This window comes from Gigantopelta aegis, chromosome 1, assembly GCF_016097555.1.
Source record: "Gigantopelta aegis isolate Gae_Host chromosome 1, Gae_host_genome, whole genome shotgun sequence".
NCBI classification, from domain to species: domain Eukaryota; kingdom Metazoa; phylum Mollusca; class Gastropoda; order Neomphalida; family Peltospiridae; genus Gigantopelta; species Gigantopelta aegis.
The window spans coordinates 856,009-878,208 of NC_054699.1; the positions used below are offsets into that span (position 1 = coordinate 856,009).

The window sequence follows — 22,200 nt, forward strand, 5'->3', positions numbered from 1 at the left end:
TGAATGTCAGTACTGTGGAACTGAATGTCAGTAATGTGACACTGAATGTCAGTAATGTTGCTTAAATTCTTTTTGTCTTTCCATATGACTGAACAGCTCTCACCTGTTTCAACACAGATGCATATAGCTTACAAAGCCTGTGGTGTCTATATGAATATTAATGTGAATCTGATTGCACAATTGCTTTAATGTTTACAAGTCGTCAGCTGTGTGATAAAATCTCGATACATGACATCTTTAAGATCGTTATAAAAATGGCCTGAGGACACAGGGCACCATCTGGTGAACAATCAGCTCCGTTCCCATCGACAGCGCACTCAAAACTACAGAACTAAATATACAGTTGAATATGGCCACTGAAGTGAGAAGAGAATTAATGACAGAAATCTTTTAAAGAAATATGTATGTGACTACCCAGCCAGAACATCAATACTAAAAACTGGAGCACAATAACACTGTAGGCACGAACCTACACACTTCAACGAGGGTCTATTCAGTGGAAGAAGAAAAAAAACGCTAATAATTTTTAACCTATTATTGTGTTATTCAAAAGTGTTGAAAAGCCTTTGAACAGGTAGGCTGAAAAATGTACCTGTACAGCAGGGTATAGATGGATGAAAATAAATGATTGTCACCTGTTAACGTAAAAATATAAAAACAACCAAATTCAATAACATTGCTGAAAAATGTACCTGTACAGCAGGGTATAGATGGATGAAAATAAATTATTGTCACCTGTTAACGTAAAAATATAAAATTATCCCTATTCAATAACATATATCGTTACAGTATGGCATGCTTTGTTTTGTGGTGCTGTTTTATTATTATTATTATTAAAAAATTTGTTAATGATAACCCACATAAAGGTTAAGGTTCAGAAAACCATTTTTGTTCCTACATTTTGATAGGTTTGATTCCTGAGTGGGTTACTGCCCATGACTATACCAATTTGAATCATCATGTGTTAATCACACCAACATCAAGTAAATGTGAGGATGGGTCAGTTGATATTTGGGTAAGAAATAGCCTATAGTACCATAATTGGAATTATGTTTTGTTTCACATTTTGACAAATCCCATATCTACCCTATATACTTCCATTTGTTGAAAATGTCCAATGTGTCATGCAGTATAATAATATATCATATAAATAGCATGAACTTCTCTTATACAGATTAAAAGAAAGAAAGAAAAAAGAAAGAAAGAAAAAAGAAAAGAACGAAAGAAAAAAGAAAGTTTTTATTTTACGATGCACTCAATGCATTTTAACTGTGGCTATATGGCATCAGACCCACTACATTAAAGGATGTGGCTGAAATTTCATAAATGAATATTACAATATCTGATGAACATATCATGTGATTCAGTGATGTCAGTCAGTGTAGTGTCCTTACATTGCACCCCTTGATTCAATATAAACTCACTAATATAACAATATCTGATGAACATATCATGTGATTCCGTGATGTCAGTCAGTGTAGTGTCCTTACATTGCACCCGTTGATTCAATATAAACTCACTAATAAGCCCCCCTCCGTTTTGATAGCATTTAAGTATTCTCATTCGTAAATAAGCCCCCCCCCCCCCCACTTCGTCACCTGATAAATAACACGTTGCAGTTTGCTCAGTGTCATTTAAAAGGTCACCCCTGCAGATGATTAAACACAATGTAACACAATATTTTCACCAGTGAGATAGCATAACAATATCAGTGTGTAACATTGTTTTCAATTTCATGCCTGCAGCATTTCAGTATCCAAGCCCAAGTATGTGTCTATTTTTACCACCACACTGGGTCAGTTAATGCTAATTAAGCAAATACCATATTCTGATTGGCAGAACAATGACCTTAGATTGACAATTTTTTGTAGTGTCCTTACACGCTATTGAGTTTGTTGTTAATTGATGTTGTTTTGTCTTCTCAGCCTTAAATTTTGGATGTAAATAAACCCACTTGATTCAATATAAAAAAAACTCACTAATATAACAATATCTGATGAACACATATAGATATGCTACTGATTCCTAGTGATTTTAATCAGTAAAAAAAAAGTGTAGCCCCTTGTCCTAAGCCCACCCCATGCTAAGCTCACAATGAGTTGTCTTGGCCCCCTGGGCTTATTTCCGGTCAAATACGGTAAACTCACTAATATAACAATATCTGATGAACATATCATGTGATTCAGTGATGTCAGTCAGTGTAGTGTCCTTACATTGTACCCGTTGATTCAATATAAACTCACTAATATAACAATATCTGATGAACATATCATGTGATTCAGTGATGTCAGTCAGTGTAGTGTCCTTACATTGTACCCCTTGATTCAATATAAACTCACTAATATAACAATATCTGATGAACATATCATGTGATTCAGTGATGTCAGTCAGTGTAGTGTCCTTACATTGCACCCCTTGATTCAATATAAACTCACTAATATAACAATATCTGATGAACATATCATGTGATTCCGTGATGTCAGTCAGTGTAGTGTCCTTACATTGCACCCGTTGATTCAATATAAACTCACTAATATAACAATATCTGATGAACATATCATGTGATTCAGTGATGTCAGTCAGTGTAGTGTCCTTACATTGTACCCGTTGATTCAATATAAACTCACTAATATAACAATATCTGATGAACATATCATGTGATTCAGTGATGTCAGTCAGTGTAGTGTCCTTACATTGCACCCCTTGATTCAATATAAACTCACTAATATAACAATATCTGATGAACATATCATGTGATTCAGTGATGTCAGTCAGTGTAGTGTCCTTACATTGCACCCCTTGATTCAATATAAACTCACTAATATAACAATATCTGATGAACATATCATGTGATTCAGTGATGTCAGTCAGTGTAGTGTCCTTACATTGCACCCCTTGATTCAATATAAACTCACTAATATAACAATATCTGATGAACATATCATGTGATTCAGTGATGTCAGTCAGTGTAGTGTCCTTACATTGCACCCCTTGATTCAATATAAACTCACTAATATAACAATATCTGATGAACATATCATGTGATTCAGTGATGTCAGTCAGTGTAGTGTCCTTACATTGCACCCCTTGATTCAATATAAACTCACTAATATAACAATATCTGATGAACATATCATGTGATTCAGTGATGTCAGTCAGTGTAGTGTCCTTACATTGCACCCCTTGATTCAATATAAACTCACTAATATAACAATATCTGATGAACATATCATGTGATTCAGTGATGTCAGTCAGTGTAGTGTCCTTACATTGCACCCCTTGATTCAATATAAACTCACTAATATAACAATATCTGATGAACATATCATGTGATTCAGTGATGTCAGTCAGTGTAGTGTCCTTACATTGTACCCGTTGATTCAATATAAACTCACTAATATAACAATATCTGATGAACATATCATGTGATTCAGTGATGTCAGTCAGTGTAGTGTCCTTACATTGCACCCCTTGATTCAATATAAACTCACTAATATAACAATATCTGATGAACATATCATGTGATTCCGTGATGTCAGTCAGTGTAGTGTCCTTACATTGCACCCGTTGATTCAATATAAACTCACTAATATAACAATATCTGATGAACATATCATGTGATTCAGTGATGTCAGTCAGTGTAGTGTCCTTACATTGCACCCCTTGATTCAATATAAACTCACTAATATAACAATATCTGATGAACATATCATGTGATTCAGTGATGTCAGTCAGTGTAGTGTCCTTACATTGCACCCCTTGATTCAATATAAACTCACTAATATAACAATATCTGATGAACATATCATGTGATTCAGTGATGTCAGTCAGTGTAGTGTCCTTACATTGCACCCCTTGATTCAATATAAACTCACTAATATAACAATATCTGATGAACATATCATGTGATTCAGTGATGTCAGTCAGTGTAGTGTCCTTACATTGCACCCCTTGATTCAATATAAACTCACTAATATAACAATATCTGATGAACATATCATGTGATTCAGTGATGTCAGTCAGTGTAGTGTCCTTACATTGCACCCCTTGATTCAATATAAACTCACTAATATAACAATATCTGATGAACATATCATGTGATTCCGTGATGTCAGTCAGTGTAGTGTCCTTACATTGCACCCCTTGATTCAATATAAACTCACTAATATAACAATATCTGATGAACATATCATGTGATTCAGTGATGTCAGTCAGTGTAGTGTCCTTACATTGCACCCCTTGATTCAATATAAACTCACTAATATAACAATATCTGATGAACATATCATGTGATTCCGTGATGTCAGTCAGTGTAGTGTCCTTACATTGCACCCGTTGATTCAATATAAACTCACTAATATAACAATATCTGATGAACATATCATGTGATTCAGTGATGTCAGTCAGTGTAGTGTCCTTACATTGCACCCCTTGATTCAATATAAACTCACTAATATAACAATATCTGATGAACATATCATGTGATTCAGTGATGTCAGTCAGTGTAGTGTCCTTACATTGCACCCCTTGATTCAATATAAACTCACTAATATAACAATATCTGATGAACATATCATGTGATTCAGTGATGTCAGTCAGTGTAGTGTCCTTACATTGCACCCCTTGATTCAATATAAACTCACTAATATAACAATATCTGATGAACATATCATGTGATTCCGTGATGTCAGTCAGTGTAGTGTCCTTACATTGCACCCGTTGATTCAATATAAACTCACTAATATAACAATATCTGATGAACATATCATGTGATTCAGTGATGTCAGTCAGTGTAGTGTCCTTACATTGCACCCCTTGATTCAATATAAACTCACTAATATAACAATATCTGATGAACATATCATGTGATTCAGTGATGTCAGTCAGTGTAGTGTCCTTACATTGCACCCCTTGATTCAATATAAACTCACTAATATAACAATATCTGATGAACATATCATGTGATTCAGTGATGTCAGTCAGTGTAGTGTCCTTACATTGCACCCCTTGATTCAATATAAACTCACTAATATAACAATATCTGATGAACATATCATGTGATTCAGTGATGTCAGTCAGTGTAGTGTCCTTACATTGCACCCCTTGATTCAATATAAACTCACTAATATAACAAAGGAAGGAAGGAAGACATGTTTCATTCAACAAAGCACTCAGCATACTTCTATGTACAGGTATACGGCATTGGACATAATATTATGGTTACGGATCAAACAGATAATGATAGGAATTCCACAGCTACTTCTTGCTGGCTATTCCTTTTCATTAGCATCATCCCAGACAGGACAGCACATACCACATCTTTGTTACATCAGTTGTAGAGCACTGACTGGAACAAGAAATACCTCAGTGGGCCCACCAATAAGGACTTATAATGGAGAGGTGGTGTGTCAGCTAATCGACACTAAAACCTCTATGGTTCCAACATGTGTCAGCTAATCGACACTGAAATCTCTATGGTTCCCAATTACATGTGGATTTTTTATTGACACTAAAACCTCTATGGTACCAACATGTTGATTTCTTATCGACACTAAAACCTCTATGGTTCCCAATTAAGATGTTGATTTCTTATTGACACTAAAACCAACATGTGGATTTCTTATTGACACTGAAACCTCAATGGTACCAAAATGTTGATTTCTTATCGACACTAAAACCTCCATGGTACCAAAATGTTGATTTCTTATTGACACTAAAACCTCTATGGTACCAACATGTTGATTTCTTATTGACACTAAAACCTCAATGGTACCAACATGTTGATTTCTTATTGACACTAACCTCTATGGTACCAACATGTTGATTTCCTATTGGCAAATATGTTTCTGATGTTAACAGGTGATCAACAGTAAAACACACACCCAACCCGGCTACAGTCATATGGGTAATCAATCACAGGTAGCATCAAAGCAGGGAAGATAATGTTTTCTACATGACCGCTACTTGAATCCAGTTGTTCAACATGCTGTGCCTAGCTCCGCTAGACCTCTGCCAGACAAGGCAGGCTGTCAAACAAGTCTGTCTACACTTGGTGAACCCCTCATCAAACACAATCACCACTCGCTCAACTGATCGGCAGAGGGATCTATCACACATATCAATGCTGAACTGATCGCCAGAGGGACCCATCACACATATCAATGCAAACATGGTTTAAGTGGATTCACATAAATCATGAACACTGCAGTAGTACACCAGACATAACAATAGGAAGATGATTTTTAAATAGATATAAAACTGTCATACATGAGATAACACCAAAGGGAACATAGTTTTTACAATGCTTCAAATTGACAGGTCGGCACCAAATGCCATTCAAAATGCAAAATATGCTTTCTGATAATCAACTTCAAGATCAGTTTTAAGTTTCCATCTTATTTCTGACAGTATTCCCTGTACATGTACATCTGGAATTCTAGACTTTCACGAGCGATAATATAAACCTTATGAATATTATCTACGTTTGTCTTCAAAATCTCCTACATTACTGATAAAATGTTAGATTTCAAGTGCAACAAGAAGTCTAATTTCAGGACTAATTTCTAAAACAGCTTCTCACTTTCTTGGATTTTCTTCCAGCTCAATATATGAGAAGCAAAGATTGCTACCCACTTCATAAAATCAATTTCCTGTCCTAACCAGTAAACCATAGGCTTTGGTATGTACTACCCTGTCTAAGGGAAAGTGCAGATTTAACTCAGTAGCAGTGATTACTCCACAAATCCACAAATTATGAAGTTCAATATCCATTAAAAGTTTGTGTTGATTAATGACACCATTATAGCACACAGGTTAATTAATCATTAGCTATTGTAATGACACCATTATAGCACACGGGTGAATTAATCATTGGCTGTTGTAATGACACCATTATAGCACACGGGTGAATTAATCATTGGCTGTTGTAATGACACCATTATAGCACACGGGTGAATTAATCATTGGCTGTTGTAATGACACCATTATAGCACACGGGTGAATTAATCATTGGCTGTTGTAATGACACCATTATAGCACACGGGTGAATTAATCATTGGCTGTTGACACCATTATAGCACACCATTATAGCACACGGGTGACACCATTAACACATTGGCTGTTGTAATGACACCATTATAGCACACGGGTGAATTAATCATTGGCTGTTGTAATGACACCATTATAGCACACGGGTCAATTAATCATTGGCTGTTGTAATGACACCATTATAGCACACGGGTGAATTAATCATTGGCTGTTGTAATGACACCATTATAGCACACGGGTCAATTAATCATTGGCTGTTGTAATGACACCATTATAGCACACGGGTCAATTAATCATTGGCTGTTGTAATGACACCATTATAGCACACGGGTCAATTAATCATTGGCTGTTGTAATGACACCATTATAGCACACGGGTCAATTAATCATTGGCTGTTGTAATGACACCATTATAGCACACGGGTCAATTAATCATTGGCTGTTGTAATGACACCATTATAGCACACGGGTCAATTAATCATTGGCTGTTGTAATGACACCATTATAGCACACGGGTCAATTAATCATTGGCTGTTGTAATGACACCATTATAGCACACGGGTCAATTAATCATTGGCTGTTGTAATGACACCATTATAGCACACGGGTCAATTAATCATTGGCTGTTGTAATGACACCATTATAGCACACGGGTCAATTAATCATTGGCTGTTGTAATGACACCATTATAGCACACGGGTCAATTAATCATTGGCTGTTGTAATGACACCATTATAGCACACGGGTCAATTAATCATTGGCTGTTGTAATGACACCATTATAGCACACGGGTCAATTAATCATTGGCTGTTGTAATGACACCATTATAGCACAATTAATCATTGGCTATTGTAATGACACCATTATAGCACATGGGTCAATTAATCATTGGCTATTGTAATGACACCATTATAGCACATGGGTCAATTAATCATTGGCTATTGTAATGACACCATTATAGCACATGGGTCAATTAATCATTGGCTATTGTAATGACACCATTATAGCACATGGGTCAATTAATCATTGGCTATTGTAATGACACCATTATAGCACATGGGTCAATTAATCATTGGCTATTGTAATGACACCATTATAGCACATGGGTCAATTAATCATTGGCTATTGTAATGACACCATTATAGCACAATCATTGGCTATTGTAATGACACCATTATAGCACATGGGTCAATTAATCATTGGCTATTGTAATGACACCATTATAGCACATGGGTCAATTAATCATTGGCTATTGTAATGACACCATTATAGCACATGGGTCAATTAATCATTGGCTATTGTAATGGCACCATTATAGCACATGGGTCAATTAATCATTGGCTATTGTAATGACACCATTATAGCACATGGGTCAATTAATCATTGGCTATTGTAATGACACCATTATAGCACATGGGTTAATTAATCATTGGCTATTGTATGTCAAACATTTGGTATACTTCAGAGGAAGCCAGCTACATTTTTTCACATGCTGCAGGATGGGTGGAGGTGAATTTCTTTTATATGCACCTTCCAACAGACAAAACAGCACATACCATGACCTTTGAAATACCAAACATAGTGCATTGGTTGATATGAGGAAAACATAAAAATAATTGTTTATCCAGTTGGACTGTGCAAGACAGGTTAAATCTCCAGTAAAGGATCTCCTGGGAAGTGGCTGTCCTTCTACAGCCAAGTTAGTAGATAGAGATTCCTAGAATCAACCACTATTTTGCCAAATACTCATTCAACTCAACATGCTGCAGATACGGCTCTGATTGGTTTTGTCGTTCAGTTTCATTCACCTGCATATTTCAAAACACAAACCTTGCCAAGTATAGAAAAAGATGGCTGACTGCCCTGAACAGCAGTGTTAAGTATCGCTACTACAACTTCAAAGGTGTGTCTGGCCACGTTTAGTTTTCAAACTCTCATGACCACTTGGTAGCCAATTATTATTTGCGAAGAAATCTGGAAATGGGGTAATGGAATGTGAACTTAATGACTGCTATCCTGTCTATCAAAAGTAAACTGTTTTCTTTTGAACACAAAGCTAAATGTTTTACTTATATATAAATTACAGCCACAAGTAATCAATATATAAATATATATAACTTACAACCACTTGTTATGATCAATATAACTTACAACCACTTGTTATGATCAGTATTACAAGTGATCAGTATATAAATATATATAAATTACAGCCACTTGTTATGATCAATATTACAACTAATCAATATATAAATACCATATGAACAATCCAATATTTATTTTTTAAATGTGACAAATGAAATACCATACAATTTATATTGTAAATAAATTTATAATATGCAAACATAATAATTTAAACAATCCCTATTAAAATAACAGAAATAATTAAACAAATATTACAATTATATGAACAATCCATATTATAAAGTTTTCAGTCAATAAATATATTTTATTATACAATCCATAGTATAAAGTTTTCAGTCAATAAATACCACATAAAATACATGCATGGTCCACACTGTAAGCAATCAATATGAAAGCACCTAACCCACATCATTAAGCAATCAATCTATAAATACCATAAAAGAATCCAATTATTAAAATATTTAGTCCATAACAATGACATAAACAATCTTTATCCTATAACTTACCCACGATATCCATGATAAACCCATGTGATAATATAGTGTATTAACCCATGTAATAATGGTATGCAAATTTAAAGGTATATGCACATTTGCAAGGTCTCTATATAATAATGTGATGTTGTCAATGGATTATTTGTTTACAGGCCAACAAGGCCTGTATACCTGAGCTTAACGTTTTCATAACATTTAGCCAACATGACGTCAAACTAATTTGTACTAATCGTTATGATGTCAAATTACCAATAGAGGTGACTTATGTACTGTGATTTACTAAATATCAAATGAAAATTTTATTTTAGAAGTGTTATAGGATAAACAGAATTCACTACTTGTGTTTTTTAACATGTAAAAATCAACTGTGTCTAATTAATTGGTATTTGTCTCTGCAGAGCTGCGACAAATACCGATTAACATACACATGGTTGATATTTTCCACATTAAAAAGCACTCATGACGAATCCTATATATATTATGAAGTGTTCAAAGCAATATAAATGGGTCAATTAATCGATAGATACCACACAGTTGAACTGGCTGTAAATCCAGCATGTATTACAGGTGCCCGTCTCCAATCATTACTTCAGACAAGTCCATTATACACACAAAGACATATGATATGTTTACCACTATGTAAGGCACTTAGTCTTAAAAGCAAAGTTTTGAAGATCCCTTTTTCAGAAAACAGGTTCACACATAAAGCTACATATCTGTACCCGAATAAACCCACTTAATTGTTCTTAAAAGCAGAATTTTGTATATCCTTAGTAAATGTTTGAATTTTGTATATCCTTAGTAAATGTTTGAATTTTGTATATCCTTAGTAAATGTTTGAATTTTGTATATCCTTAGTAAATGTTTGAATTTTGTATATCCTTAGTAAATGTTTGAAAAAGATAGGTCCATTGTCATCAATGCACATTATAAAGCATTTTACTCATATACAGGAGTGGGATGGAGCCCAATGGTGAAGCATTCACCTGATGCACGGTCAGTCTGGGATCGATCCCTATCAGTGGGTCCACTGGGCTATTTCTTGTTCCAGCCAATGCATCACGACTAGTATATCAAAGGTCATGGTATGTACTGTCCTGTCTGTGGGGGAAAATGTATATAAAAGATCCATTACTACCAATGGAAAAAATTTGTGGATTTCCTCAAAGACTATGTATCAGAATTATGATTAATAAATTAATGAGCTCTAGTCACATCATTAAAGAAAACAAACTTAGATTTTTTACACTTTAATCACTCAACAATATAAAGTATTCAACCCATGAAAACAATTGCTTATTATGAAGTGATTAATCAATTGGAAGAGACTATAGATCTACTCCATTAGAAAGAAAGAAATGTTTTATTTAACAACGCACTCAACACATTTTTGACCGGCCTCGGTGGCATAGTGGTTAGGCCATCGGTCAACAGGCTGGTAGGTACTGGGTTCGGATCCCAGTCGAGGCATGGGATTTTTAATCCAGATACCGACTCCAAACCCTGAGTGAGTGCTCCGCAAGGCTCAATGGGTAGGTGTAAACCACTTGCACCAACCAGTGATCCATAACTGGTTCAACAAAGGCCATGGTTTGTGCTATCCTGCCTGTGGGAAGCGCAAATAAAAGATCCCTTGCTGCCTGTCGTAAAAGAGTAGCCTATGTGGCGACAGCGGGTTTCCTCTAAAAAAAATATGTGTGGTCCTTAACCATATGTCTGACGCCGTATAACCATAAATAAAATGTGTTGAGTGCATCGTTAAATAAAACACTTCTTTCTTTCAACACATTTTATTTACAGTTATATGGCATCAGATATATGGTCGAGGACCACACAGATATTGAGAAAGGAAACCCGCTGTCACCACTTCATGGGCTACTCTTTTTATATGCACCATCCCATAGACAGAATAGCACATACCACGACCTTTGTTACACTAGTTGTGGAGCACTGGCTGGAGCGAGAAATAGCCCAATGGGCCCACTCACGGGGATCGATTCTAGACGGACCGCGCATCAAGCGAGTGCTTTACCACTGGGCTACATCTCGCCCCTCTACTCCATTAGAGTCAATGTCCCTAGTATTCCACGTATGTACCCGTTTGGTTTCACATATGATGTCCCTAGTATTCCACGTATGTACCCGTTCGGTTTCACATATGATGTCCCTAGTATTCCACGTATGTACCCGTTCGGTTTCACATATGATGTCCCTAGTATTCCACGTATGTACCCGTTCGGTTTCACATATGATGTCCCTAGTATTCCACGTATGTACCCATTCGGTTTCACATATGATGTCCCTAGTATTCCACGTATGTACCCGTTCGGTTTCACATATGATGTCTTTAAAGCCACTACAAACACCAGAACTATAAGAACATCATTGGATTGATTAAAGTTAAACCTTGTTTCCTTTTAATGATACCACTTCTATTTAACGACACCATTTCTATTTAACGACACCACTAGAGCACATTGCTTTATAAATCATCAGCTGCTGGATGTCAAATATTTGACATATATAGACTTAGAGGAAATCTGCTATAATATTTGACATATATAGACTTAGAAGAAATCTGCTATAATATTTCAGGGGATCTTTTACATGAATGTTCCTACAAACAGGACAGCACATACTATTGCCATTAATATACAACTCATGAGGCACTGGTTGGAATTGGTAAAAACATCTATGCTAAGGAAGGAAGGAATGTGAAGGACTAGACAGATAATAAGAGAGGAAACCCACCACCATCATGCAATGGGCTATTCTTTACGATTAGCAGAAAGGGATCTTTTATATGCAATATTTGACAGACAGGATAATACATACCACGACCTTTGTTACACCAATTATAGAGCACTAGCTGGAATGAGAAACAACCCAATGTGCCCATAGACGAGGATCGATCTTAGACCATCGGTGCATCAGGACAGTGTTTTACCACTGGGCTACATCCCATCCCCAGGTCTGCCAAGGAGATTCGATCCTATGTTCCAAGCACCTAAGACGAGTTCTCTACCAACTGAGCTAAATCCTGCCCCAAGTACTATAAGAAAGAAAATGGATTTGCTAAAATTGATTATTTAAGCATTATGCAGTAAGTAATGTACAATGAATAAAACCAACTGTCATTGTTGAAAATATTTTACATGGTATAATAACTTGAGTATGTAGGGTCAGTCTTTTAAGGTTTTTAATTAAATGTCTAACCGATATTTTTATAAAACAATATACCTCCACGTGGAATATTCGCATTCAGAAAACAGTGCGTCCCATGCAGCTAATCCCCACCACACAAGACAGATTGCTACGACCTAGGAATATCAGAGATACACACTGATAACGCCAACCATAAAGAAGGTATTGTACACAATGTTCAGGTGATAAAAATAGTCTTAATGTCCGGACCTACCTTTCTTACATGTAATGAAATAAATGTGACCACACCTTCACCCACATGTATGTGGCCTATAGCTTTATCCAAACAGTCGACAGCAAGGTGGAAATTTGCAACACTGTGACAAAATCTCCGTCCAACACATACACAAGATTCACATGTTTCTGTTACATTATGGCTCCTGTGTCTTCCACTCCATGTTAACAGTCATGCTGCCCCTTTAAGAAATGCTGTTTATCACTTGAGCAGAGCTGGGAACCAGACAAACGAGAATTACCTCCCTTTGATTGCTAGCAAATTTCACCCTCACAGGTGTAAAGGTAATTTTCTCCTGTGCAAATTTGTTTACGGGTGTCGACGCTTTACTTCTTGTCCTCAGCATGCACAAGATCTTTGACATTTTGCCGGAATCCTCCAGCAGCAGCTATTAGTGTGTATTCAAGAAACTTTGCAAGCGCTACTGGTTAATTAATTAATGGATGGTTGCTTCTGCTATTTCACTACACTGGCTTTTTTGTTTTCCCCCAGCGATGAATTTTTAAAATACTCTGCTATTTAACTTAATGAAGGTAATTCTTTCAAAGTGTGAACTTTGGAAACAGTTCTTGTCTATGTTTCTTTTTCTTTTTAAAAAGGAAAGGAAAAATGAAGGGGAAAAAAAAGGGAAATAGAAATCAATTTGCTGTCTATATATTGTGGTATACTAAGCAGACAGCTGTGTAAATGTTATCACCTCTTCAACAAGTTGACTGAGATGTAATGGGTTCAACCGGGTTGTAGGATCAATTCTTATTAGTGAACCCATTTAGATATTTCTATTTCAACCAAAGGAAGAAAGGAATGTTTTAATTAATGATGCACTCAACACATTTTAATAATGGTTATATGGCGTCAAACATGTTTAAAGACCACACAGGTAATGAGAGAGGGAACCTGCTCTCACCATGCAATGGGCTACTCTACACCAGTTGTGGAGTACTGGCTGGAACGAGAAATAGGATAGTACATACCACAGCCTTTGTTACACCAGTTGTGGAGTACTAGCTAGAATGAGAAATAGGATAGTACATACCACAGCCTTTGTTACACCAGTTGTGGAGTACTAGCTAGAACGAGAAATAGGATAGTACATACCACAGCCTTTGTTACACCAGTTGTGGAGTACTAGCTAGAACGAGAAATAGGATAGTACATACCACAGCCTTTGTTACACCAGTTGTGGAGTACTGGCTGGAACGAGAAATAGGATAGTACATACCACAGCCTTTGTTACACAAGTTGTGGAGTACTGGCTGGAACGAGAAATAGGATAGTACACACCACAGCCTTTGTTACACCAGTTGTGGAGTACTAGCTAGAACGAGAAATAGGATAGTACATACCACAGCCTTTGTTACACCAGTTGTGGAGTACTAGCTAGAACGAGAAATAGGATAGTACATACCACAGCCTTTGTTACACCAGTTGTGGAGTACTAGCTAGAACGAGAAATAGGATAGTACATACCACAGCCTTTGTTACACCAGTTGTGGAGTACTAGCTAGAATGAGAAATAGGATAGTACATACCACAGCCTTTGTTACACCAGTTGTGGAGTACTAGCTAGAATGAGAAATAGGATAGTACATACCACGGCCTTTGTTACACCAGTTGTGGAGTACTAGCTAGAATGAGAAATAGGATAGTACATACCACGGCCTTTGTTACACCAGTTGTGGAGTACTAGCTAGAACGAGAAATAGGATAGTACATACCACGGCCTTTGTTACACCAGTTGTGGAATACAGGCTAGAACGAGAAATAGGATAGTACATACCACAGCCTTTGTTACACCAGTTGTGGAGTACAGGCTAGAATGAGAAATAGGATAGTACATACCACAGCCTTTGTTACACCAGTTGTGGAGTACTAGCTAGAATGAGAAATAGGATAGTACATACCACAGCCTTTGTTACACCAGTTGTGGAGTACTAGCTAGAATGAGAAATAGGATAGTACATACCACGGCCTTTGTTACACCAGTTGTGGAGTACTAGCTAGAATGAGAAATAGGATAGTACATACCACGGCCTTTGTTACACCAGTTGTGGAGTACTAGCTAGAACGAGAAATAGGATAGTACATACCACGGCCTTTGTTACACCAGTTGTGGAATACAGGCTAGAACGAGAAATAGGATAGTACATACCACAGCCTTTGTTACACCAGTTGTGGAGTACAGGCTAGAATGAGAAATAGGATAGTACATACCACAGCCTTTGTTACACCAGTTGTGGAGTACTAGCTAGAATGAGAAATAGGATAGTACATACCACAGCCTTTGTTACACCAGTTGTGGAGTACTGGCTAGAATGAGAAATAGGATAGTACATACCACAGCCTTTGTTACACCAGTTGTGGAATACAGGCTAGAACGAGAAATAGGATAGTACATACCACGGCCTTTGTTACACCAGTTATGGAGTACTGGCTGGAATGAGAAATAGGATAGTACATACCACAGCCTTTGTTACACCGGTTGTGGAATACAGGCTAGAACGAGAAATAGCCCAGTGGGCCTACCGATAGAGATTGATCCTAGACTGACCATGCATCAGACGAGTGCATCACCACTGGGCTATGTCATGTCCCCCGTTCCAACCAATACTTTGATTAGTACCTCCTCGATGTGTGGACAGGTGGTGGGTTCACACCCTAGTACGGGCACCCACCAAATTAACCTTCAAGCATGCTATCTTGTGCAACTGTTTGAGTTGTCTGTTCAGGAGAGGAATTGCAATTGTGTAGTCAGTGATGGACAAGAGGACAGGATGTAACCCAGGGTTAGAGTGCTCGCTTGATGCAAGGTCTACCTAGATCATTCCCTGTCAGTGAGCCCATTGGGCTATTTTTCATTCCAGCCAGTACAACAAGACTTGTATATCAAAGGCTGTGGTATGTGCTATCCTGTCTGTGGAATGGTGCATATAAAATATGACTTGCTACTAATGGAAACTGTAGCAGGCTTCGTCCGCAAGACTATGTCAAAATGACCAAATGTCTGACATCCAGTAGGTGATGATTAATAAACCAATGGGCTCTATAATAAAAGACTATATTTCCTTAATGTTCATGAATAGAAAGTTGCATCCTTAAAGTCACTGGTCCCCAATTTAACATATTTTGGTATGACAGCTTTTCAACATTAAACTGCTGCACGTTACTAATAATTTCTTGTTAAAAATTATAAATTTTGGCAAATCCAATTTGTTTGTGGTCATTCTGGTGTTTAATAGCTAAAAATGTAATTTATGCAAAACAGACCTTGAGAATCAATGTCAGAAACATATGGTAAGGGGGGATAACTCAGTTTTGTTACTTTCCATTAAGGATTTTGTTGTAATTTCTTAGACACATAATACAGATATGATTTTTTTTATTAAAAACTAAAAAAAAGCCCTCCATATTCATTGCATTTGTAATAGCTCAAAATGCATTTTATGCACAACCAAACAAACGTATGTACTTCAAGCACTAGGGTCAATGATATTACAAATAAGGGGAGATAACTTATATTTTGGTCAATACCCATCAGCAGCTTTTCTCTCTCATTTTTTAATTTCTCAGATTATGGCCACGTAATACAGTGTTGAACCTGTCAGGTGATTATCTTGGTGCGAAATGATCAAACATTATGAGAGCTCCCCTGCATTTTCCAAATACTGTATTACAAAAAAAACACATTGGCAACCAGCTAGTCGATGCTTTCTGCTGTCAGATTACTCAACATGGTGGAGAAAGGAATCGAAAGTGATGACATTGATTCCATGACAGTCATCCCCAAACGAACATGTACTTAGACACAAAACACCTCCGAGCCAGTCTTTTTCCAGATCGCTGTTTTAAAGTCCACCCCACTTACAGTCAAACATCACACTGTTGAAAATGTCATTGAGTCAGCTTTGAGACATTGAGTCAGACTGCAATAAAAACCCATCTTGTAGTTCACATCATTGAGCACATACAAATAGGCTTTTATTGAATAGGTAACCTTCTGTGGGAGGTTGTGATTCAAACATCACATCATTGAGCACATACAAATAGGCTTTTATTGAATAGGTAACCTTCCATGGGAGGTTGTGATTCAAATATCACATTGCTGAGGATGTCATTAATTGCTTGGTGTTTTGTTATTTTTCTAGTGTTTTTTTCTATTATTTTATTTTGTTTTCAGAATACAGTCAAAACTGTTTTGAAGTTTATCCCACATGGACAAATAAATGTAGGTTTTTATTAGAGGTAGCATTGTTAGAGAGGTTACAAATGAGAAATCATTTTGATGAAGTACAACCTGTATTAAAGTTCATCCAACTTGGACATATAAAATTGGGCTTTCACAAAAGACATATTCTTCATACAGAGGCTACAATTCAAGGATTAGTTTGCTAAAGAAATCACTGAGTGAGTGAGTATTTTTAACATGTCCATATACCACTAAGGTTTCAGGCATGTCTGTCATGGGCCAAGTCTCTCGATAGCCAGTGGCTTGGTCCAGGACAAAGAAATCACTGAGCATATAAAAATGACTTTTATTAAACAAGTAGTGTTTACAGACATGTTACAATTCAAGCATCAGTTTGCTGAAGATATCACCCTCCCCCAAACCCGGACTGCAGTCAAACTTGTACCAAAGGTTACCTAACTGAACATATAAAAATGACATCTTGTTAAAAGAGGCGGCCTTAATAAAGAGGCTGCAGTTCAAACATTAATTTTCTGAGAAAATGTAGCTGGTTTCCTCTGATGACTACGAGTCAAAATTACCAATGATTAATAAATCAATGTGCTCTACTGGTGTTGTTAAACAAAACAAACTGTTTTAGTTTGCTGAAGATACACCCCTCTCCGTCAAAGCTTTATCAAAGTTGACCTCATTGAATATACAAAAAATGACATCTTGTTTAGAGACAGTCTTCACAGAGAGGCTACAGAAAAAACTAAACAAGTTTCATGAAGCCATTATTGGACCAGTTCTTCATCAGACTAGTCAAACCAAATACCTTGGTCTAAGGACAATGTAAAAACTCCAGCAGTCACTCTGGAAAGAATGTGTTCAAGCCATTTTCAACAATGTTTAAAATTTAAACAACATTTTATTAGGCAAGTATTAAATGTCATAGCCACTTTGTATAAAAATTAATTTAGCAGACCTGTCAACCTTGGACCCTGGCTTGGCAGGAGACTTGGATAAAACAAATTAGAAAATTTGGCCAAAAAGCAGAGATTCACACTACTTAATAAATAAGAAGGAAGAAAGGAAATGTTTTATTTAACAACACACTCAACACATTTTATTTGTGGTTATATGGTGTCAGACATATGGTTAAGAACCACACAGATATTGAGAGAAGAAACCCGCTGTCGCCACTTCATGGGCTACTCTTTTTGATAATAAATAAAGATGTAAAATTAAATTTAGCCATGGGCAGGCTAAGCCTTGAAAGATGTAAAATTAAATTTAGCCATGGGCAGGCTAAGCCTTGAAAGATGTAAAATTAAATTTAGCCATGGGCAGGCTAAGCCTTGAAAGATGTAAAATTAAATTTAGCCATGGGCAGACTAAGCCTTGAAAGATGTAAAATTAAATTTAGCCATGGGCAGGCTAAGCCTTGAAAGATGTAAAATTAAATTTAGCCATGGGCAGGCTAAGCCTTGAAAGATGTAAAATTAAATTTAGCCATGGGCAGGCTAAGCCTTGAAAGATGTAAAATTAAATTTAGCCATGGGCAGGCTAAGCCTTGAAAGATGTAAAATTAAATTTAGCCATGGGCAGGCTAAGCCTTGAAAGATGTAAAATTAAATTTAGCCATGGGCAGGCTAAGCCTTGAAAGATGTAAAATTAAATTTAGCCATGGGCAGGCTAAGCCTAAATTTAGCCATGGGCAGGCTAAGCCTTGAAAGATGTAAAATTAAATTTAGCCATGGGCAGGCTAAGCCTTGAAAGATGTAAAATTAAATTTAGCCATGGGCAGGCTAAGCCTTGAAAGCAAAAAGTAAAGTTTGTTTTGTTTAACACCACCACTAGAGCACACTGATCTATTAATCATCAACTACTGGATGTGCTTGGAAGCAAAGAGTAACTTTCAACAAGTCAATGTGACATTATTTCTTACAACAGCTTTGTCAAAGAAGAGTGTATTGAATTGTTTTCAACTTGAGATGCAATTTCTTTCTGCTTAGAGGAATATTTATGAGTGCAAATTAGATCTCACCCAACAGCTTGTATGAAATGTGGTGAAAATAACGGCTAAACATCTGTGAAAGCATTCGTCTTGAAAACATCTCCGCTATGTTTAGATCAGTGCAAACAAGAGTTTAATTCATACGGTCTATGGATTTGTGATTAGTTTAACATCACATTCTCTTCGGTTGATAATTTACTCCGCCACTAACTTACAATTATGTGTTATTAAGATAAGCCTGTTGTTAAATGAAATGGTCTTTTGCACTTTTAACGTAAAAGCAAAGGTATGTTTGTTTAATGATAAAATCATAGGCGTCAGAAGACACCTGTAACTGGGGTGGGATAGGAGCAATTATATATTTGTAATTCAACTTTTAATTTTTAATTGAGGGAGCAATGTACAATCTTTAAGAGTTGTGGGGCCAATACATCTCTACCTCCATTCCCCGGTCGGTCCCACTTTGGAATCCAGCTGAGAACCCAACATTTGACTGGTCATCTTCAAACAGTGTTTCATGCATTGATGTATAATCTTTAAGAGTTGTGGAGCCAATACATCTCTACCTCCATTCCCCGGTCCCACTTTGGAATCCAGCTGAGAACCCAACATTTGACTGGTCAACTTCAAACAGTGTTTCATGCATTGATGTACAATCTTTAAGAGTTGTGGGGCCAATACATCTCTACTTCCATTCCCCGGTCGGTCCCACTTTGGAATCCAGCTGAGAACCCAACATTTGACTGGTCAACTTCAAACAGTGTTTCGTGCATTGATGTATAATCTTTAAGAGTTGTGGAGCCAATACATCTCTACCTCCATTCCCCGGTCGGTCCCACTTTGGAATCCAGCTGAGAACCCAACATTTGACTGGTCAACTTCAAACAGTGTTTCGTGCATTGATGTACAGTTCTTGTTCCTGCCAGTGCTCCAGAACTTGTATAACAAAAATTGTGGTATGTACTGTCCTGTCTGTGGGATGCTGCATATAAAAAAGATCCCTGGCTGCTAATTGGAAAGAGCAGCTCATTGTGTGTCGTTTGTGGGTTTCCTCTCTGATTATCTTTGTGGTCCTTAACCCTATGTCCCAAGCCATATTATATGTAATTAAAATATGTTAAATGTGTCTTTAAATCAAATATTCCTGCCTTCCTTTCGGCCCATGTAAAACAAAGCACCAATAAGGTGTTAAATGAGCTTTGACACTAAACCAGTTGAAGTTGACATCTGTTGACAGTGACGTGTGATTTTGCCTTGTAAATCAGAATAGGTCCAAAATGAGCTTTGACACTAAACCAGTTGGAGTCGACGTCTGTTGACAGTGACGTGTGATTTTGCCTTGTAAATCAGAATAGGTCCAAAATGAGCTTTGACACTAAACCAGTTGGAGTCGATGTCTGTTGACAGTGACATGTGATTTTGCCTTGTAAATCAGAATAGGTCCAAAATGAGCTTTGACACTAAACGAGTTGGAGTCGATGTCTGTTGACAGTGACGTGTGATTTTGCCTTGTAAATCAGAATAGGTCCAAAATGTTACTGTGACTTGACCTTCTCACTACTGCTAAAAACAACCCAGCAACTTGAGCCAACTTTCAAAACGAACAAAAAGTGGACTTTCCCAGTCTGCATAAACTAGACAGTTATCTAATTCTTATCTTTCTTTACCTTGACACAGTAACAAAAATAAACATAGCTCCAACTTATGAAAACCACACAGATACTCATAATTCACAATCATGTCAGCCCAGTTTGATGCACAGCCACATGTTGGTCTATTGATTTCATAGATTAATAGATTTAATAACAATTTTTAAAACACATTTCTTTGTTTTTGATAATAGTTGCCATACATTAATTATCTAAAAGCTATTTCATCTTGTGTTATTCATGTCATTATGACAAAAACAGTTTCCCCTTATATAATAATGTCAAGGGAGATTATTCATGACAAATTCACTACAACAGCAAATTGGATATAAAGACAAAGTGATCCAAGGAGGAACATGGTCATTATAATGACAAAGTGATCCAAGGAGGAACATGGTCATTATAAAGACAAAGTGATCCAAGGAGGAACATGGTCATTATAATGACAAAGTGATCCAAGGAGGAACATGGTCATTATAATGACAAAGTGATCCAAGGAGGAACATGGTCATTATAATGACAAAGTGATCCAAGGAGGAACATGGTCATTATAATGACAAAGTGATCCAAGGAGGAACATGGTCATTATAATGACAAAGTGATCCAAGGAGGAACATGGTCATTATAATGACAAAGTGATCCAAGGAGGAACATGGTCATTATAATGACAAAGTGATCCAAGGAGGAACATGGTCATTATAATGACAAAGTGATCCAAGGAGGAACATGGTCATTATAAAGACAAAGTGATCCAAGGAGGAACATGGTCATTATAATGACAAAGTGATCCAAGGAGGAACATGGTCATTATAATGACAAAGTGATCCAAGGAGGAACATGGTCATTATAATGAGGTCTGGCATGTTTATTAATAGTTGAGTACAGATTTCCATACATGTTGTGTACATGTGTGCCTCCATGTTTGTTTACAGTTAGATACAGCTTCGGATTATATTCAGACTTTAAATATATTAACTAATACTGTAAATAATGAATTAAAAATCGTTACAAATTACGACACAACTACTTCACACATTCTTCATCACACACTGATTCCAAATAAATAGCTCATTGATGATTCTTACAGCTATCCGGTACATCTGCTGCATCTGTAAAATCTATATTATGCAACATTTTCAGTTCATTTTTAATATTTTCCCCACCTGTGCAGCAGACAACAGTCTAATTAGGCAGATGGAAAATCAGAACAATAATCAGGCCAGCTGTGTTCACAATTTAAGTGGA

General features: G+C 36.7%; 1 protein-coding gene across 8 annotated transcripts in view; it reads right to left on the minus strand.

Annotated features, from left to right (window-relative positions):
• LOC121368937 overlaps nt 1-22,200 on the minus strand; it is a 348,055-nt gene that overhangs the window by 75,160 nt on the left and 250,695 nt on the right. The window contains exon 1 of one of the 8 annotated variants that reach the window (XM_041493725.1): nt 13,136-13,582. The exons of 3 other annotated variants lie outside the window; for them this stretch is intronic. In XM_041493725.1, coding sequence (XP_041349659.1) covers nt 13,136-13,147 — 12 coding nt within the window. In that variant the 5' untranslated portion in view covers nt 13,148-13,582. Of the gene's footprint in view, nt 1-12,922; nt 13,078-13,100; nt 13,583-22,200 lie in introns of those variants that run through there. 4 more of the 8 variants (XM_041493749.1, XM_041493740.1, XM_041493719.1 and 1 more) reach the window with 4 other exon arrangements.